The 16573-nt window shown below is 36.5% G+C and overlaps 2 protein-coding genes across 2 annotated transcripts; both read left to right on the top strand.

Moving 5' to 3' along the window:
* The first annotated feature begins 729 nt into the window (after positions 1-729).
* On the top strand, positions 730-4641 carry LOC113131997 (pyrokinin-1 receptor-like). The gene is made up of 7 exons (XM_026309794.1): positions 730-862; positions 1562-1732; positions 1946-2042; positions 2724-2929; positions 3458-3679; positions 3754-3931; positions 4244-4641. The coding sequence occupies exons 2-7, from the start codon at positions 1583-1585 to the stop codon at positions 4639-4641; spliced, it is 1251 nt and encodes a 416-aa protein (XP_026165579.1). The 5' UTR covers positions 730-862; positions 1562-1582.
* A 2357-nt stretch (positions 4642-6998) lies between these two features.
* Positions 6999-13147, top strand: LOC113131385 (rho GTPase-activating protein 19-like). Its single transcript, XM_026308546.1, has 11 exons — positions 6999-7063; positions 7364-7617; positions 8230-8310; positions 8883-9092; positions 9187-9413; positions 9557-9643; positions 10190-10255; positions 10639-10860; positions 10946-11038; positions 11364-11477; positions 11889-13147. The coding sequence occupies exons 1-11, from the start codon at positions 7017-7019 to the stop codon at positions 11892-11894; spliced, it is 1407 nt and encodes a 468-aa protein (XP_026164331.1). The 5' UTR covers positions 6999-7016; the 3' UTR covers positions 11895-13147.
* The last annotated feature ends 3426 nt before the right edge of the window (positions 13148-16573 follow it).

Raw genomic sequence — 16573 nt, 5'->3', positions numbered from 1 at the left:
TTGCTAGGTTAGCTTAGTGTAAAGACTTGAAACAGATAGCATGATTCAAAGGTAAACAAATCCACATACCTGCACTTCTAAAGTTCATTTATTATCACTTTTATCTCTTGTTCAATCTGTATGAAAACTGTTCTTAGTATGACAATTTGTTGTTTTGGTGCAAAAACATGTAAAACTGCATATTGTCAATTTTACACTTTTTTTTTTGTAAGGATTATAAAAGCTAAGCAAAGCGTTTTAAGTGTTTAGCAGCAGCTTGAAAGTTGCATACATATGTGATCATTCTTCCGTAACACATCACCCTAAACGTAAATAAGCACCATTTCCAGGATGTCAAATTATTAATATATGCATTATGATACTAAATGCCAGTAACTGATACTTGTGTGTTGGTATACTTCTATTGGTCATATATGGACATACAGTAAATTTAGTCACACACTATGTGAACACTCACATTTCATTTGACAGCAAAATACTTGAACCCCATAAAGTAAAACACAAAAAAAAGGTTAAGAATTGAGATTAAGGTTAAGGAAGTTGGTGATCATCTGCATGAAAGAACCAGAAACATTGTTTCTGCAGAAACCGACTGATGGTAGAAACAAACCACTGTTTGCCTCCATAATTTCATTACTACTTTGTATTGTATATTAACACAGTTGCATTGATTTTTCCTATTGGCCAGTGCTGTGACCATCTTTTGTGTGTCTGTGGAGAGAAAAGCAGATGAAGGATGTGAGGGAGATACAGTGAGAGAGAAGCCACAGAGGGAGAAGGTAGGAGGAAGACAACCAAGGAGGTGTTTTTTTTTTCATGGGAAGACAGCAGCTTCATCTGTCATCAGTTTTGCCTCTGTAATGTAAGTTTCCACCTTACTCAATACAATAAACCTTCAATTTTTGACAGTAGAATAATGGCTGTAAAACAGAAATCTTTGCAATTTACTGATTATGCTGATGGGTTGTACAGTGTGTGCTTGTCAGATTTTATTTAGGCATCGGTTAACCTGTCAGATTCCTGATGAATTAAAATGATGAATTTAATAGAGAAATATAATTACAGTGTGCTCTACATTCTGTGTTGGCTATAATTAGTCCATTTTCATAGATATTTGCAGCTGAAAATGAGTATGTTATTGTTTAGCAATATATGTACTACCTTAGTGCTTTGTTTAAAACATTAAGTAAAATAACAGGAGAAATGAATTAAATCATAAATAGTTAACCTTAAATAGCCGTGGCTGATTTTCTACACCATATCTCATTTTCTTCTCTCAGAGCTAATATTCAAGTCAATCTCTGTTTCTTAAGAACCCCTCCTCCTATTACCTTTTCCAGCCATACTGACTCATTCGAATGAAATATATGCATCAAAAATGGACACTGTAACTTTTCTTTAAAAGTAATAAAATAAAGCAATAAAGCCTGACATGAATAATTGTAAATATAATTGTCATTTAATGTGGTTTGCAACTTTGTAAAGGACTTTTGGAAATGAAACCGATTATCTTTATTACATATAATCTAACTCAGACTACTTCTCTGAAACATCTTTCTAGCTCTCAACCATCTGCTTTACCATGAACCTCTCAGAGCAGATGTCATTCCTCTTCAGCTGTAACGTCAGCCCGAGTGAGATGCCACAGCTCAACATTGGTGTTACCAAAAGTGAGCCACTGACAATTGCTGTCCCCGTGACCATCTTCTACAGCATCATCTTCCTGTTTGGAGTATGCATAATCAATTTGTTAGACATACTTGAAATGCAATTTTAGCTTCTGAATTACAACACATAATGTTATAGGCTATGTTGTGATACAGTAAAAGTATAGCAGCAGCACTAAGCCACAATATGAGTCATACAGTGGTAATGATAGGCTGACAGCCAGCCATCCATTCTTTTACACTGTGAACTGCTAAATATGACTCTTAATGTTTTCCAGGTCTTATTCAATGGAGTCAGTATGCTGACCCTGCTCATGGATGCTCATATGAGAGTTAGTGCCATTCGTTTCTACCTGCTCAGTTTGGTCATATCAGGTACACACTATCACCATTCACTTCATGGAAGAACTTCAAACTAAAACGATTCACACATAATGACATTGCATTTGTATGCATAAAATTTTCATTTAATAAAACTGTTTTCAGGTTTAAAAACCTTTAATTAAGCTACTGCCAAACTCTGCTGGTTAATTTTTTGTGTACTCTGTAGTATATTCTTTCCATGTTTTACCTACAACTACATGTTTGTAATTGTGAAATGGACGTTTTATTGTCATTTTTACTTTCAGCTTGGCAAATGACATTTGAAAATGGATGATGTGCCTATTCATTATATTGCAATATAAATGGAAGTCTCAGTTTCCATTTTCATTATTCTCATAATGTTTTTCATTCTTCTTTTAGAGAATCTGTGAAAGCAGTTCCATTATCAACATGGAAACATGCTACAGAGTAAACTGAAGATAATTCATATTATTTCTTTTTGTGTATGCAGTAAACATCTATCTAAAATGTGGAAATTAAAAGTTGTTTCTGATTTAGAATAAAATTTATTAGTTACATATATAACACAAACACATTTAATTTCAATTTGAACAAATGTTTTTATTTTACAGTTCCAGTTCTAGTCTTCAGCAGTCCCTTTGTTTCATGCGTCATGAAACCACCCTCAGTGTAAATTTGCTATATGATGCCCATCTTTTTCTCTCTTTTTAGACATTCTGCAATTGTTGACCATCCCAGTAACTTTGTATCGGTATTACTGGGAAAGCTACCCATGGCGTCTGGGCCAAGCAGTGTGCAAGGTCTACTTCATGGTCCGCCAAGTTTATTGTGCCACCACAAGTTGGGTTATCATGACTTTCACCACTGAGCGATATGCAGCCATTTGTCATACCATGTGGTCGGTCTCCAGCCTGAAGGTTTGGACTACAGAGTGCAATATAAATAATAGTGTTCTATATGCAGTAAACAGTATAACATAAAATGCAAAAAAAAAGAACTTAAAGATGTCTTTTGATAACTACTGTCAACTTGTTCATGTTGGGTTTGTCGCAAAAATGTCTGTGAAACACATTTCCTGTTCATAGTCAAAGAATTGTGTCAAGATAAACTCTAAAAGATAATGTTTAGTCTTATACAATTAAAGTAAGACATGCATTAAAGCTTAAAGTTGAACATTTCTATATTAAAAATATATTCAGTATATATTTTTACATACAAATATTATATTAAGAAAAAACATGGTTGAATCTGGTCTGTGCTATATTTGCATCCAAGACTAAAATGTGGATAGAAATTGCAGAAGGCGCAACTGTGAAGACAACAAGAAATAGCCTGATAGTTAAGATAACTGAAGAAAATGCAGCCCTTATTTAGAACCTAATAAAACCTTGGGAACAACATTTCACAAATGCATTTTCCTACCCTTTCTCCATTCTTTCAAGCAGAAGTTTCGACTGCCATGTGTTCTTTCAGTATGGATCATTTCTCTGGTCTCAGCAATCCCCTTTGCCATGGTATATGACCAAGCACGTGCATGCATCCTGGACTACACAGCTACCACACGAGAGGACACTTTCCACATATCCACTATGTGTGAGATGATAGAGCCTGATCCTGCACACATCTACAAAGGGGCTTTACTCCTGAGAGCAGGGCTCTTTTTTTTGGTGAGATAAATGCAATTTTTGACTGATTGTACCTGCATCAACCACAGGCACTCAACATGCTTCTCCAACTACAGGTCCCACTGGTTTCCATTTTTACTCTCTATCTGCTCATCCTGCTCTACCTAAGGAGGAATGGATGTCAAAGGCGAAGCATGGGTCTTGTACGGCCAGATCCTGAAGGAAGACGAGATATTCAGTGCCATCAGAATGGAAAGCTACTTTTAAATGAAAAGAGAGCTCTAAAACTCATGGGTGAGCCAAGAAATAGTATAAAACATGTCTTGAGTTTGTAGCATTTTAAACCTCTCATTCAAATATCTGGTCACATCAAACAATCAGACACAGAATTTCATTCTTGGCCTTGTTAAGTACACAATGCTGGATAATTGGGAGCTACCACCCATGTGACTATATGCAAGATGTCCCAGTATGAATTGCTATTAGTTTAATGGGAAAAGAGTAAAATTGGCCAGTATAAATGACTGGATATTAATGTAAACACTCTGTTGTTTAGGGTATTCAGGGTACCGAGTTATTAACATCATCTCTGTTTTGTTTTTTCAGGTGCAGTTATTGTGGCTTTTTTTGTTTGCAACTTTCCAGACATTGCCTCCTCACTGATGCAGGTCTATGTGGTTGTGTGGTCCGACACCGTCCTCTCTGTCTACACAATTCTGAAATCATATTTGTCACTTCCACTGTGGTATATCAATGGTGCTTTGGATCCACTGTTGTTTTGCATCTCCTCTCACACATTTCGCAGGGCGTGCTGGAGAACAGTGGGTCGGCTCAGGCCTCGCTGCTACTGGAAATATAGGGGCATGTCTTGGTTGTGGCAGAGAAGTTCTAGTGAAGAAGGAGGTTCAACAGCCAGAGAAAGGGTTGATGGAAGAAGAGATAATAATAGAAATACGGTCACTTACAAATCAAGTGAGAGAAATGGAAAACAAGAAGCGCTTTGAACTGTGAGTGTTTCTCTCAGACTAAGGATTTAATATATAAGTTCATATATGTAATATATTAGGCTGCTGGCTGTGATATTGTGTCATGTTTTGTGAAGCGCTTGCAGATTGTGTGGCCTTACCTATATTGCGCTTTCAAAGAAATTTCTCTTCTTTTTTTTTGTCTAGCTAGACACACCTGTTTAGCACTTACCACCTTTTGTTATTGTGAAAGATTTGAAGACATTTAGTGTGATATCAAATTGTCAAAGTTTGTCAAGAAATCATTTGTCAAGATGTGGTAGTGCATATATTTGTTGTTTATATGCTCTTTGTTTATGGGTTAGAAATATATGTTGGTGAAGCATAACGGTACATGTGGCATATGCAGGATATACAGTTTCCAATCCAGAGAAAGTTTTAATCACAATAATGTGTTGCATAGTTGCATAATCTTCAAAGCTGTTTGGAGCTTATATGAACATAACTATTTTTATCTGTATTTATAATTATACTGTAAAAGGCATATTTTATGCCTTTGTGAATCTTGTTGCATTGTACATGTGATATAAAGATAATTTTTCCAAATATGGGGATTGGACATGGAGTGGAGTAGATAAGTGTTTTTGCATTGTCCAGACAGCAAACATCAATGTGTAATAAATGGAAACAGATTATTTAGGTTCCCTGATGCTGGGTAAAGGCCTAAAACATACAGCATACACCTCCATGTTGCAAACATTCCATTTTCAAAATGTTCTCATCCCTTGCCCTATGGAGGAGCAACAGGAAGCAGCTAAACACAGCTGAACTTTCATGTCGTTTCCCATGGTTACAAAATATTTAATTTTAGCCATATATAAAAAAAAAAATCATTATTTTTTAACAAAACTGTTCTGTGTGTATGCTGTGTTTAAACTTAGTAGGAGATCAGAAGGTTCCATAAAATACTGGATATCATTCAGAATTTTTGTGTCCTGTACAAAAGCATTGAAACAATCATCATCATCATTTGTTTCATATGTAGAGTAAGTTATTCTGTCATTGATTAGCATTTTTTTACCAAAGAACTGAAGCAAATTAAAACTATCCTTCTTCCATCCAAATTGTTAATCTGCATTAATACCTGGGGATATAAGTTCATATATGTAATATATTAGTGTGTGTGTGGTGGTGTTTGTGATCAGAGTATCTTAGCTTGTTATAACATTGCAAACACTTAAAATAACCACATACTTTAATTACTGTTAAGTTGTATTGATATAACACATGTGTATGGTAGCATCTAAATAATGTGATATTGTGATCAATTTTATATGAAACATGGACCAAAGACAACACCATGATAACATGGATGTGGCTTTCACATTTTAAGTGGAGCAATGCTTCATGTGTTGTTTTCAGGAGTAGAAGAATTGAAACATTAGAATGTAAATTGATAACCTACTGTAAAGTAAGGGCTGTCCTATTTAGTTTGCCTGAACCAGAAGCTCGGACTCAGAACACAGTTAAGGCAACTGAACTAAAGCCCCAGTCAGAGGTGTTAAAGGGATGTGACATCTCCATTTCCCCTCTTTTTAACATTGTGAAGGGTGTTATGCCAGATTATATAGGCCTAGCACTCCATTGCACTCCACTGGTGTTGTGAGCCAGTTTGTTAGTGGGTGGCTTGACTGTGTTCATTATTATCTTTTCCCTTGTTAGCTTGGGAGACCCCTGTCAAGTGTAAGGTTTCATAAAGCCACAGAGTACAGAGTACAAGTCATAGCGTATTAGGGCCTGGGGGATATTGTCAAATCCCCTTTAGCAGAACAGTTTTTAAAGCTTAAAAAAAAATCACAAAGAAAGCTGATTAAGTTGCAATTTGAACAGCTCTTGAGAATATTACATCCTTCATTTACAGGCTCATATAAACCCCGACTGTAACCTTATTTTTCATCCACTTATCCACTGCAATGTTAAATTTATACTAAAATTGAGGCAGGGTATTTATAAGTATCTTATGATATCTCAACAAATATAACCTAACAAAAAAAATATGACTTTTTTCTAAAGTCACATAATTTGACAATATTGTGAGAATCTAACATTAACACTAACCTTTTTTTCCCCACAATATTATTAAAATGTGTAGTAGTTTCATTCTTTAAATATAAAATATATGGTTTTGGCATGGAGTGTAGAAAAAGGAAACTCGACGAGGAAACGGACTTTACTTCGCCCTGAATCTACATCCGAGTTTTGGGGTCTAACTCTAACCGTCGCCCTAGCGTCTCTCGCTGACGTCATCCTTACGTTTACAAACGTGATGACTCGCCCCTAGTTACAGGTATTTCAGCCAATCACAGCGCTGTGGGCGGGGTCAACAATGAAGCGGCGGAAGATTTAAAACGAAGATGGCGACTGAAAGTGAATCGTCAAACCGCCACAAGCTGGGCAAAAGGTACCAACGTTTAGTTTAATATGTCGTCAGAATGAATAGGTTACAAAACTGTTCTCTAAGTAGTAGTAATAGTAGTTTTCTGGAATTTTTAGTGCTGATGAAATGTATCTTTTTAATCTGTTTGTTGTACGTAAATACTGGACTAGCTAGCGTTTAGCTGTGTGTTGATTAACGTTAGCTAGCTAACGTAACTACGTCTTGTGTTGTTACTGCTGAATTTTACGTACCTGCTTTAAGCTTTACTATTTAAATGAGTCTCATTATAAACCATAACTCAGCTCCTGTGTTTCTTTTTAACAGAGAGACAAAGTGCAATGTGTTTATCAGCCAGGAAAAGACATACACGAGCCAGCCCGTGATATTTAACCCAGACTTCTTTGTGGAAAGGCTGAGACATGAGCATCCACAGGCCTTTACGGATTTGGTCCTTAGTAATATCACTCGGCTTATAGACCTTCCTGGGGATGAGTTTGCTCAGCTCATCGGAGAATGTGAGCTGAGACTGCCCTCCTCGAATGGCTTTCTGCGCTCCTTCAACTTCCTGAAGCGGAAAGGTAAGAGTAACATTATTCACTCAGTCAGAAAGATGTAAACAAACAATTTATTGGTACTTTGCAGTGCATTAGCTCTACTAAGGCTGAAATTGTGGATGAATTATTTTTATTCATTAATAAATCAATATATAATTAATTGTTTCTAAATCAAAAATATTTAGATTATTTGCTTGTGCATTTATCTGGCAATTTACTGAAGCTAAACATTAATTTATGAAATGACTTGTCCTGCCTGGCCAACAGACTAAACTGAAGACTTTCTGTTTTACATCATATAAAACAAGAACCTGCACTTTAGAAGCAGAAAGAATAGACTCATATGGATTATATGTAAATTATGAGTTAAGTGGTTGTAAAAATATCTAATTTTTTATCTAATAATTTTATTTCAGTAAATTGTCAGCTCTGACAGATCAGTCCTTTGCTGAATATAGTTTCTGTTAAAGTTTTTTGAGGCAATGTGCATTTCAGCTGTTTTGTTTTGTTTTTGTAACAGTAGCAGCATTTCTATGTAATCGATTGAATAGATAAAACTGACCCGTAATTGATTAACGTAATGGAAATCCCTGTACAAAGGATAGTCAGTTTTACTCTACTAATTCATGTCTTCAGATAAAGGGGTTGTTTTTGGTTCGCCATTAACTGAAGAAGGAATAGCACAGATCTATCAGCTCATTGAATACCTGAATAAAAGTGAGTATCACTTCATATACCTGCATAACTTCTGCCATGTATTTGCATGAAAAGTAGTTTATGATCTGTAACATCTCTGTACACCTCTGTAACATCAGAAGTAAGCAGATCCTTAATCATGCCAGTGTATGTGTCAGCCAAACACTAGTAATAACTTAATTTATTGATCGCTTGATGTAACTCGTTGAATTGCTTAATCAATCTGTGTTTTGAAGTCTTGAAAGAAGATTTGGATTTAAGTATCACGTCAGTATCCTAGCTCTTACTACTTGTTCTTTAGCTTAGTTGCAGCATGAGGTCATACTTTATTTCTTGAAAGTGATGTCATTCACTGAAAGTGGACCCTTGGAGCAAATGCTTTGTTCAATAATTTATCTGAAAGCACTTTGCTTCAGCTGTCTGCTTTCTTTCAGTTCATTCACCCTCTCTCCTCACTTTTCTGTTATTGTCTTCTGTCTCTTTGACTCTGTTTGTAACCACATACACTCTGCATCCCTGTTTTCCCTTCTAATTGGCTGTCGCTCTTGATTTTTTTTTTTTTTTTGTTTGTTTGTTTTTCTCCTACCCCTCAGACCTACATGTTGAGGGGTTGTTCCGTGTTCCAGGCCACAGCCTAAGGCAAGCAGCTCTGAGGGAGATGCTTAACGCTGGGGCGGAGATAGATCTAGAGGCAGGCGACTTCCACCCCAATGATGCCGCCACATTACTCAAATCATACCTGGGAGAGCTGCCTGAGCCTCTGCTCACACACAGACATTATAATGCCCACCTGAAAGTTGGAGGTGCTCTTCGACTCATACATTAATTCTTGTCACAGCTCAAGATAAAATTTTCACATCAATGTAATGTAATCAGTTGCTCTTTTGCTGTTTCTAGATCTGACTTGCTTTGATGATAATGGGGAAAAGACGGATGTCCCTGACAAGGAACGCCAGATTGAGGCATATCAACTGCTTTTCATGCTGCTCCCACCAGCCAATCGCAGCCTATTGAAGCTGCTGCTGGACTTACTGCACAACACCGCTCGCAATCAGCACATCAACAAGATGTCTGCTATCAATTTAGCAACAATGTTTGCTCCACACATAATCTGGCCCAAAAATGTAAAGACCTTAGACTTGGTTTTGGTTTTCAGTATGTTACAACCCAACTGAATCCCCAGTATGTTTGTAGTCAAGAAAACCATGGCTGTAACAGTTTGTTTGAAATTGTTACATTTTTTTTTTTTGTGTGTTTTATGTTGCAGGTGAATGCAAGTGATCTGCAGGGGCGCATTGAGAAACTGAATAATGGCATAGCATTCCTCATCAGGCACTCACAAAAACTGTTCAAGGTAAGCAGATTTACAGACCGGTTTTCTGGTGTTAACCTCTTATTTTGTCACTGACAAATTTTGTTTGGCTTACTGATAAACATTTCAGAAATCCTAAATGTGACATGTTTGGTGTTACTTCACTCTAATTGGATTATTTCATCTAATGTTTGTATTGTAAGAAATTTTACTTTCATGTCAAAACAAAATCAGGTCGGTGTGGCACAGATGTTTGCTATTTCACTAAAATCTTTTAGTGAAAAAATGATGAATGAATAAATCCTTCAAGAAAGGTGATGTTGATGTCAGTTTCAAGAAATACAAAACAAAAAGTATTCTTCAATCAGCTGCTTTTTAGTTCCTGATGATAACCTTCTGTTTTGTTTTTTTTTTTTCTTTCACACATACTTTTTTTTTTATCTGCCACATTACACACACAGCTTGTCCTTCCCAGTGTGACACTAACAGTTCTATTATGCCAATCATATTAGTATATGGTATGCTCAAATAATTCTTTCAATAATCTTCTGTCAGAGGATTTATTGTGCATGTTTACTTTTATTACAGGCACCCGTGTATATCAAAGAATATGCACACTTATACTTCACAGGGTTCAAAACTCTTCAGTCGAAGGTGAGTTCTTTTAGTCTTTTCTTCTCTTTGTAACTTCTAGTGCATGATGGTAAAGTATTACATTTATCTCTAATGCTTTTTTCAGCTCCAACAGTAACCTTTTTTCCTTTGTCAAAGTTTTCATCCTGTAAATCTAAGGTATATAAATCTATGGTTATTTATGCATAGTTAAAAGTCCAAATATAGAACTTGGGGTGGCTGTTGTAATTGGTACATTTAAGGGTTTCAAAGGACAGTAAAATAAAACCTCTAAATATTCAGGTTTTGATGCTGTTTGTTCTTCAGATGTACACACTTTCTTGTGATCACATCACTTAAAAAGAATTTGTTGTTTGAGTGAGAACAGAGTTTATATTTCTGTTCACCTGCCTGACCTTTTGTAGGATGACTTGACGCTCTGTTCTGGCACCAAGGATGGGTCCATAGCTGCAGTAACAGCTGCCTTCCCTTCTCCTTCCGTGCTATCAATCGGAGGTGAGGTCTGCAGCACCTGCCCTAACAAGTCATCTGAGACACAGAATTATACGGAATCTGCCCTCAGAGAACTGTACCAGCAAGTTAACAACTTGCCTGAGTCTGCCAAAAAGAAGAAACTCATCAGACAGGTACAATACACATTGTGAGTTTAAACAATATACAAATAAACTACTTGCCACTCAGCCTCTAAACGTGTTGCATTTCTGTGTGTAGTTTGAAAAGCAACCTTTGACACCTTCAGCTGACGCACGGACACCGTTCAGCAGGAAACACTTGCGTTCACGCTCTTTGGGTGGAATTATTAAGGTTTGTCATCATTACATGTACTCCTTTTATACTTCCTTCTTTTCATGCTCACACTGACAGCCAATGATTTACATGTACCCTGTGGAGTTTTTCATTACTAGTGATGCTAATGAATCATGTTTTAATAGAAAAATTATGTAAGCAAATCATGCTGGAAAATATAAAATTTGATTTCGATTTAAAGTAATTGATCTCAGCCGGAGAGATTCCATACTAATTCTTTGTATAGAAAAGGAAGAGTTGGTCTGACTGGCCAGGCTATGAGACTAGCCTTATACCATGAAATAGTATCCCTCCCAGTGATGACTTTTTCTTTTTAAAACAGAGGAAGGTGTTGGGCAGCCAAGTGTTGACAGACAAAGAAAACAGAACATTACAGAGTCCTCCACCCAGCATTTCAATTGAGGACCAGGGAAGCGACAACACCAGCTTTGGAGGAGTAAGTATTGCAAAGCAAATATATTCCACAAATCAAGGGTTAGAATGACAACCTGCAGCACAGCAATCAATCCTTTCTAGAAGGTGGTGAAGGTGAGGACCTGTAGGTCTGCAATATCAGGATGACTGACTGTTACTTCACATACTACTGATGTAAAGGTATAATCTGGGGCAATTCAAAATGTTACAAAAATGATAAAATTGCTTACAATATTCCCCTATGCTGGAAATTACAATACTTAATTTAAACCAAATCCAATAAAACGTTCAAGTAGTTTTTCACGACTGAAGGAGTTTTCTGGCACATCAGCTGCCTATATGTGGTTCATCACAACCATCACTGACTATGACGTGCTCAACTGAAAGAATTAAAAATGACCTAATCTTTTATTCTCCCTTTCTCTTCCTCTAGGATTAATTGCCCTCTTTTTTCCCTTCATAACTAAGGAAACATGAGTGTAACTGTTGCACAAAGCATTTAAACCATCTCAAAGTTGTCAACACAAACGGTGCACTGTTGACCTTTTTTAACACCATCTGTACTCCCCCCACCCCCCATCCCTTCCACGCCACCAACAAAGTTTTAAGTCTTAAAAGTTAAAACAATAGCAAGGAATCACCAGAATTCCTTTGCTTTGCTAAGTTTCAAGGGGTTATTGTACTCAGTGAACATGTTGCATATTTTAATTTTTTTTTATCCAGTCTACAGGGTTTTTTTTTTTTGTTTGTTTTTTTTTTTGTTTTTTTTAAATGATTGCCTGCATGATGCACCTGACCTTTTCTTAATCCTGAATCTGTGGTTATGTAGCTTTATCATCGACTGAAACATGTTTTAATTTAATTTGGAAACATTTTTGTATTTATGTTTTATTCATATCTGGACGTTTCAAGCCTGGAGTCCAGTGCACAAGATGTATTGATGAAATGGAATGAGCAGGCTGTTCTATTTAACCATAACATGCATTTGCTCTAAGTTGTAGCTCAGTCAGTGGTGACTAGAGTATTAGAGAAGTTGTCAATTCAAATATGTGCCTTAAAGTGAATATATCCTGCAATTTTAATTTAAGTTGTCTTTTTTTTTGTTTTTGTTTTTTTTGTTTTCTTCAATCTCGCACTATCTTTCAGTGTGCAAAATATTTTTTTTCGGTAAAGTGAGGGAGCGAAGACTAAAAGAGTATGCAGAATGGACAATGTGAAATACAGAGAAAAAGGTGAAAGGGTGTCAGCACTGATTCTTGAAACTACTGCTACATTTTACATAAATTATTTCTTGCAACCTTTGCATCTAGATTTTCTCAGGCCAGTTTTGATTTCTATGCAAATTGTGTACAGTTCTTAAGCTGTTTAGTGTAAAACCTTTTATTATTTTTAACATTTTTGTTTTTTATCTTTCTTTTCATTGGTTGACTGAGTGCAAACAAAGATGGATTTGTTATTTTGTCTTCTATTGTTTATCATAGGTGCTTTCTGGGAGAGTTGGAGCCATTGTCACTTTTAATACCTTACTCTCTCAGTAGTAATGTTCATTCCAGTGGTCATTTTGGCAAGCTGTTACAGTTAAACTAGATTACGGTAATTACTGCATGGTCAACTTAAAAGACCATGTAAATGGATGATATTGATGCTACTGTGAAGCTATGCAACTCAATGTAATTAAAAGACCTCTAGCTACCTTCACTAGTAAGTTTTTGTTTTTTTTTTATTTTATTTTTTTTAATGTCAGAATATGTGCTTTTGTAGGTTATATAATTATACATCTCCTCAGTGAAGGTATAGTAGGATGTTATTTTTCATTCATTTGTCCACCATGGAATTTGAATAGTAGTAAAGATAAGAAACCTTTATTTGTCCCACAATGGGGAAATTGCATTGTTGCAACTGCAAAGTACAAGTACACAGCAGAGTGCCAGAAGTAGCAAACATGTGAGATAAATAAGAAACTAAAATTATTTTTGAAAATATATATTTAAAAAAAAAAAAAAGTGAACTGGACTATGTGATAGTTTTTTTGCAGCCACAAGGTGATGCTGTTTAGTTGAAAATAGAGCAATGTAGGAATGACAGAGACCTATGTCAAAATTCACTGAGAACAATCTGCTTAATTACTGCTCCTGTTAAATGCCACAGCTCTACACCAATTACCTAACAAAATAAATGTGAACTGAAATACATTAGACTAGTCAGCCTTGCTTATTAAAGCCTTTTTGAATATGTATGAAATAATTAATGGCACTTTACATTTGCCTATTTAACTTTGACCTCTCCTAGGTTTTAAATGTTTTGATGTCCTACAGCCAGAAAGCAGTCAAAAATTAACTTGTAAACTTTAATTAGGTTGTGTCTATTGCAGCAAGTAAGAAACAGAAGGGAAACAAAAATTGAAGCCAAGCAAATGTGAACATATGTGCTGAAATTTACACTGCCAGTTTTTAAAAAAAAAAAAAAAAAAAAAGCCTGTTTTAGGCTCATCACCACCAGAATATGACCAATACTGAAACAAAACACCCAGAATGCCATGGCACCAAAGGGAAACAAATCTTACCAAAATTGTTGCTGTTTTCAGTGAAGGTTTCACCCAAATTGAACATATTTTCAGAAGTTGGAGGGTGAGTGGGTGGCTAGTCAGAGTAAAGGCAGTTCTTAGCAATTGGAGGAATGTTTCAGTGTGTCATTATGGTGTCCATGTCGATGCATGTTTGGTACTGTAAGTATATGTTGTAAACATCTGTGAGAATGAACCTGCTTTTTCCCATATTCTGTAAATATACAACAGACAGCTTCCATGATAGAAATAGTATTGTTTTACAGCCAAAACTCCAGAATGAGCATGATGGCTGTAAAATGAGTCAGACATACTGTAATCAACTTTATATTATCTGCTGTGCACTCAAACCCACAAGCTTATATGACCAGTGGATGTGACTTAGTTTTAATGTATGCACTGAAATTACATTCAGAGGAAGCTAATTGCGTTGAACTTCATATAACGGGGTATTTGTAACAGATAATTTGCGTTGAAAGGAAAAACCAACTTTATTCAAAGCCAAATATTCTGGCACGGTTATGTGTTATTTCAACAATCTGTGAACAATAGACATTTTCTTGACTTTTCTCTAATGCACAGATCCTCTGGGAGTGAAATACTCTGAGTTTGAAGCATTCTGTAAAAAAAAGTATGGATTCTAAGTTTGGCTTCTCGTTTAATATCTCTATCAAGCACTCTTACTTTTGTGTGGCAAGCATGCCCGAGTTGATTTATTCCCCTATTCACTCACAAACAACTGCCAGCTTCATCTTGATAAATGTTTGTTTTTGTATTCCTAACTTTGGGGACAAGCTGTAGGAAAATATTTATTGAATTGGGGGATACTGTGATTTAATTGGGTGTTATTCCACATTAATTGTAGTTGGTTCCTCATTTCAGTCAATTGTTGGCGCGGTCTTATGCTCTCCCAGACTAATTGTAAATTGCTGCCATGGCCTCCCACGGCTTTTAGAGCAACAGAATAATTCTTGTTTATTTGTGTGCATTCCTATCACGACTCTGTGAGAACGGGGGGACGTTACCACCACCACCACCACCCCCTATTACCACTAAATACCACTGTCTCCTCTTTAATTGGCCATTCATAGAAGGAAGATCTACACTGCGCTGACACTTTTACTGAGACAGATGGAACTTTTTTTTTTTTTTTTTTTTTCTTAGGTGTGTATTTGTGTGGACACCTGCTTGTGCACATATGTGAATACATGCATGTTTTGAGCTGGTAAAGTAACAAAGCACACGGACGCACACAAAGTCAAATATTTCTGTTGTATGTTTCTTTTTGTGCCTTGTACAGTTAATGTATTAGTTACTGGTTTTGTGCTTTCAGCAGCTGAATCGCCTTTAATCAAAAGTGTGATCAATATGCGGATTCATCAATGAGGATCTAATCATTACATATTGGTTCAGTTATATAAGAAGTAGGTTTATTGGTGTTACTATTTTTCATTTGTAAGTTCTCGCTTTTTTTTTGTACCTTAGTTCAAGGTGTCACCATTTGTTTTGTGTGGGAAAACTACAAAGAACAGAACAGAACAGAACTACAAAGGACAGAACTCATCAAAATGGGAATATGTTTTCTACCCACACCCAGAATACTGATTTGCAATTCCACGAACTGCAAACCAGTATGCATTTGGAAAAGTTTTTTGAAAGCTACAATTATACTGTCAACAGTGGTTAGACTCTGATATATCCACTGTTATAACAAAATGTCAACCTTTGCAAAATGATATTTATTAAGAATTCCTTAAAAGTAAATAATGCCTTGCAAGTGCTGCTTATCATTTATTTTCCCCTCTCAGCACAGTTGAGTTTAGGTCTTCTCACTTCAGGGAATGCATGGCCCTGGAATTAAGACAGGGACTGTGTGCTAGTTTTTCCCATAAATCCAAATATCAGAGCAGGTTTGGTTCTGAGTGTAGCTTTTTGTCTTTTCATTTGTATATATTAGGATATAATCTCCACTCACGAGCTCATGCTGTGCTTAAAATATAGTGTTGACTTACTTTTTATGGCTGTGGTCTGCCTTCCCAACAGATTGTGTGTGTGTGTGTGTGTGTGTGTGTGTGTGTGTCTTCTGTGTCTGTGTGTGTGTGCCCACCTATTCACCTCAGTTCCAGGCTGCAGCTTCTGTGTGTGTGGCCACACTTTATCTACATGTTGAGACCCACACTTACTGATAATTTATTCCTGCTTTTTGCCTCCAAGGACTGAGGTGTTGATTCCTCTCTTCCCCAATGGATTCTCCTTCGTTACATGTACACATTCACAAAGACACGCAGCCCAGTTTCCCTACAGCTTCTCCCTTCAGGCAGGGGTTATGCAGTGTCAAGCAGGTTAGGTCTCTCTCTAGGGGTTCGCCTAGAGGCAAAACCTGAGAGAAAAGGAGTGGAGTGAGTGGAAAAAAAGCAGAAAAAGAAAGATACTTGGACTCGAATTGTATTGTGCATAGAATCAAGAGAATGAAAGCGGGATCCCAAGAATGAGAGTGAGTTCAGGCAGGGTTCTGGGGGGTGGGGGGGGGGGGGGGTGATGTGTGAGGAGGGAGA

Source organism: Mastacembelus armatus, chromosome 15 (assembly GCF_900324485.2).
Source record: "Mastacembelus armatus chromosome 15, fMasArm1.2, whole genome shotgun sequence".
Lineage (NCBI taxonomy): Eukaryota > Metazoa > Chordata > Actinopteri > Synbranchiformes > Mastacembelidae > Mastacembelus > Mastacembelus armatus.
Note: the sequence above shows the minus strand (reverse complement) of the source record. Positions and strands in the feature narration are given on the sequence as shown.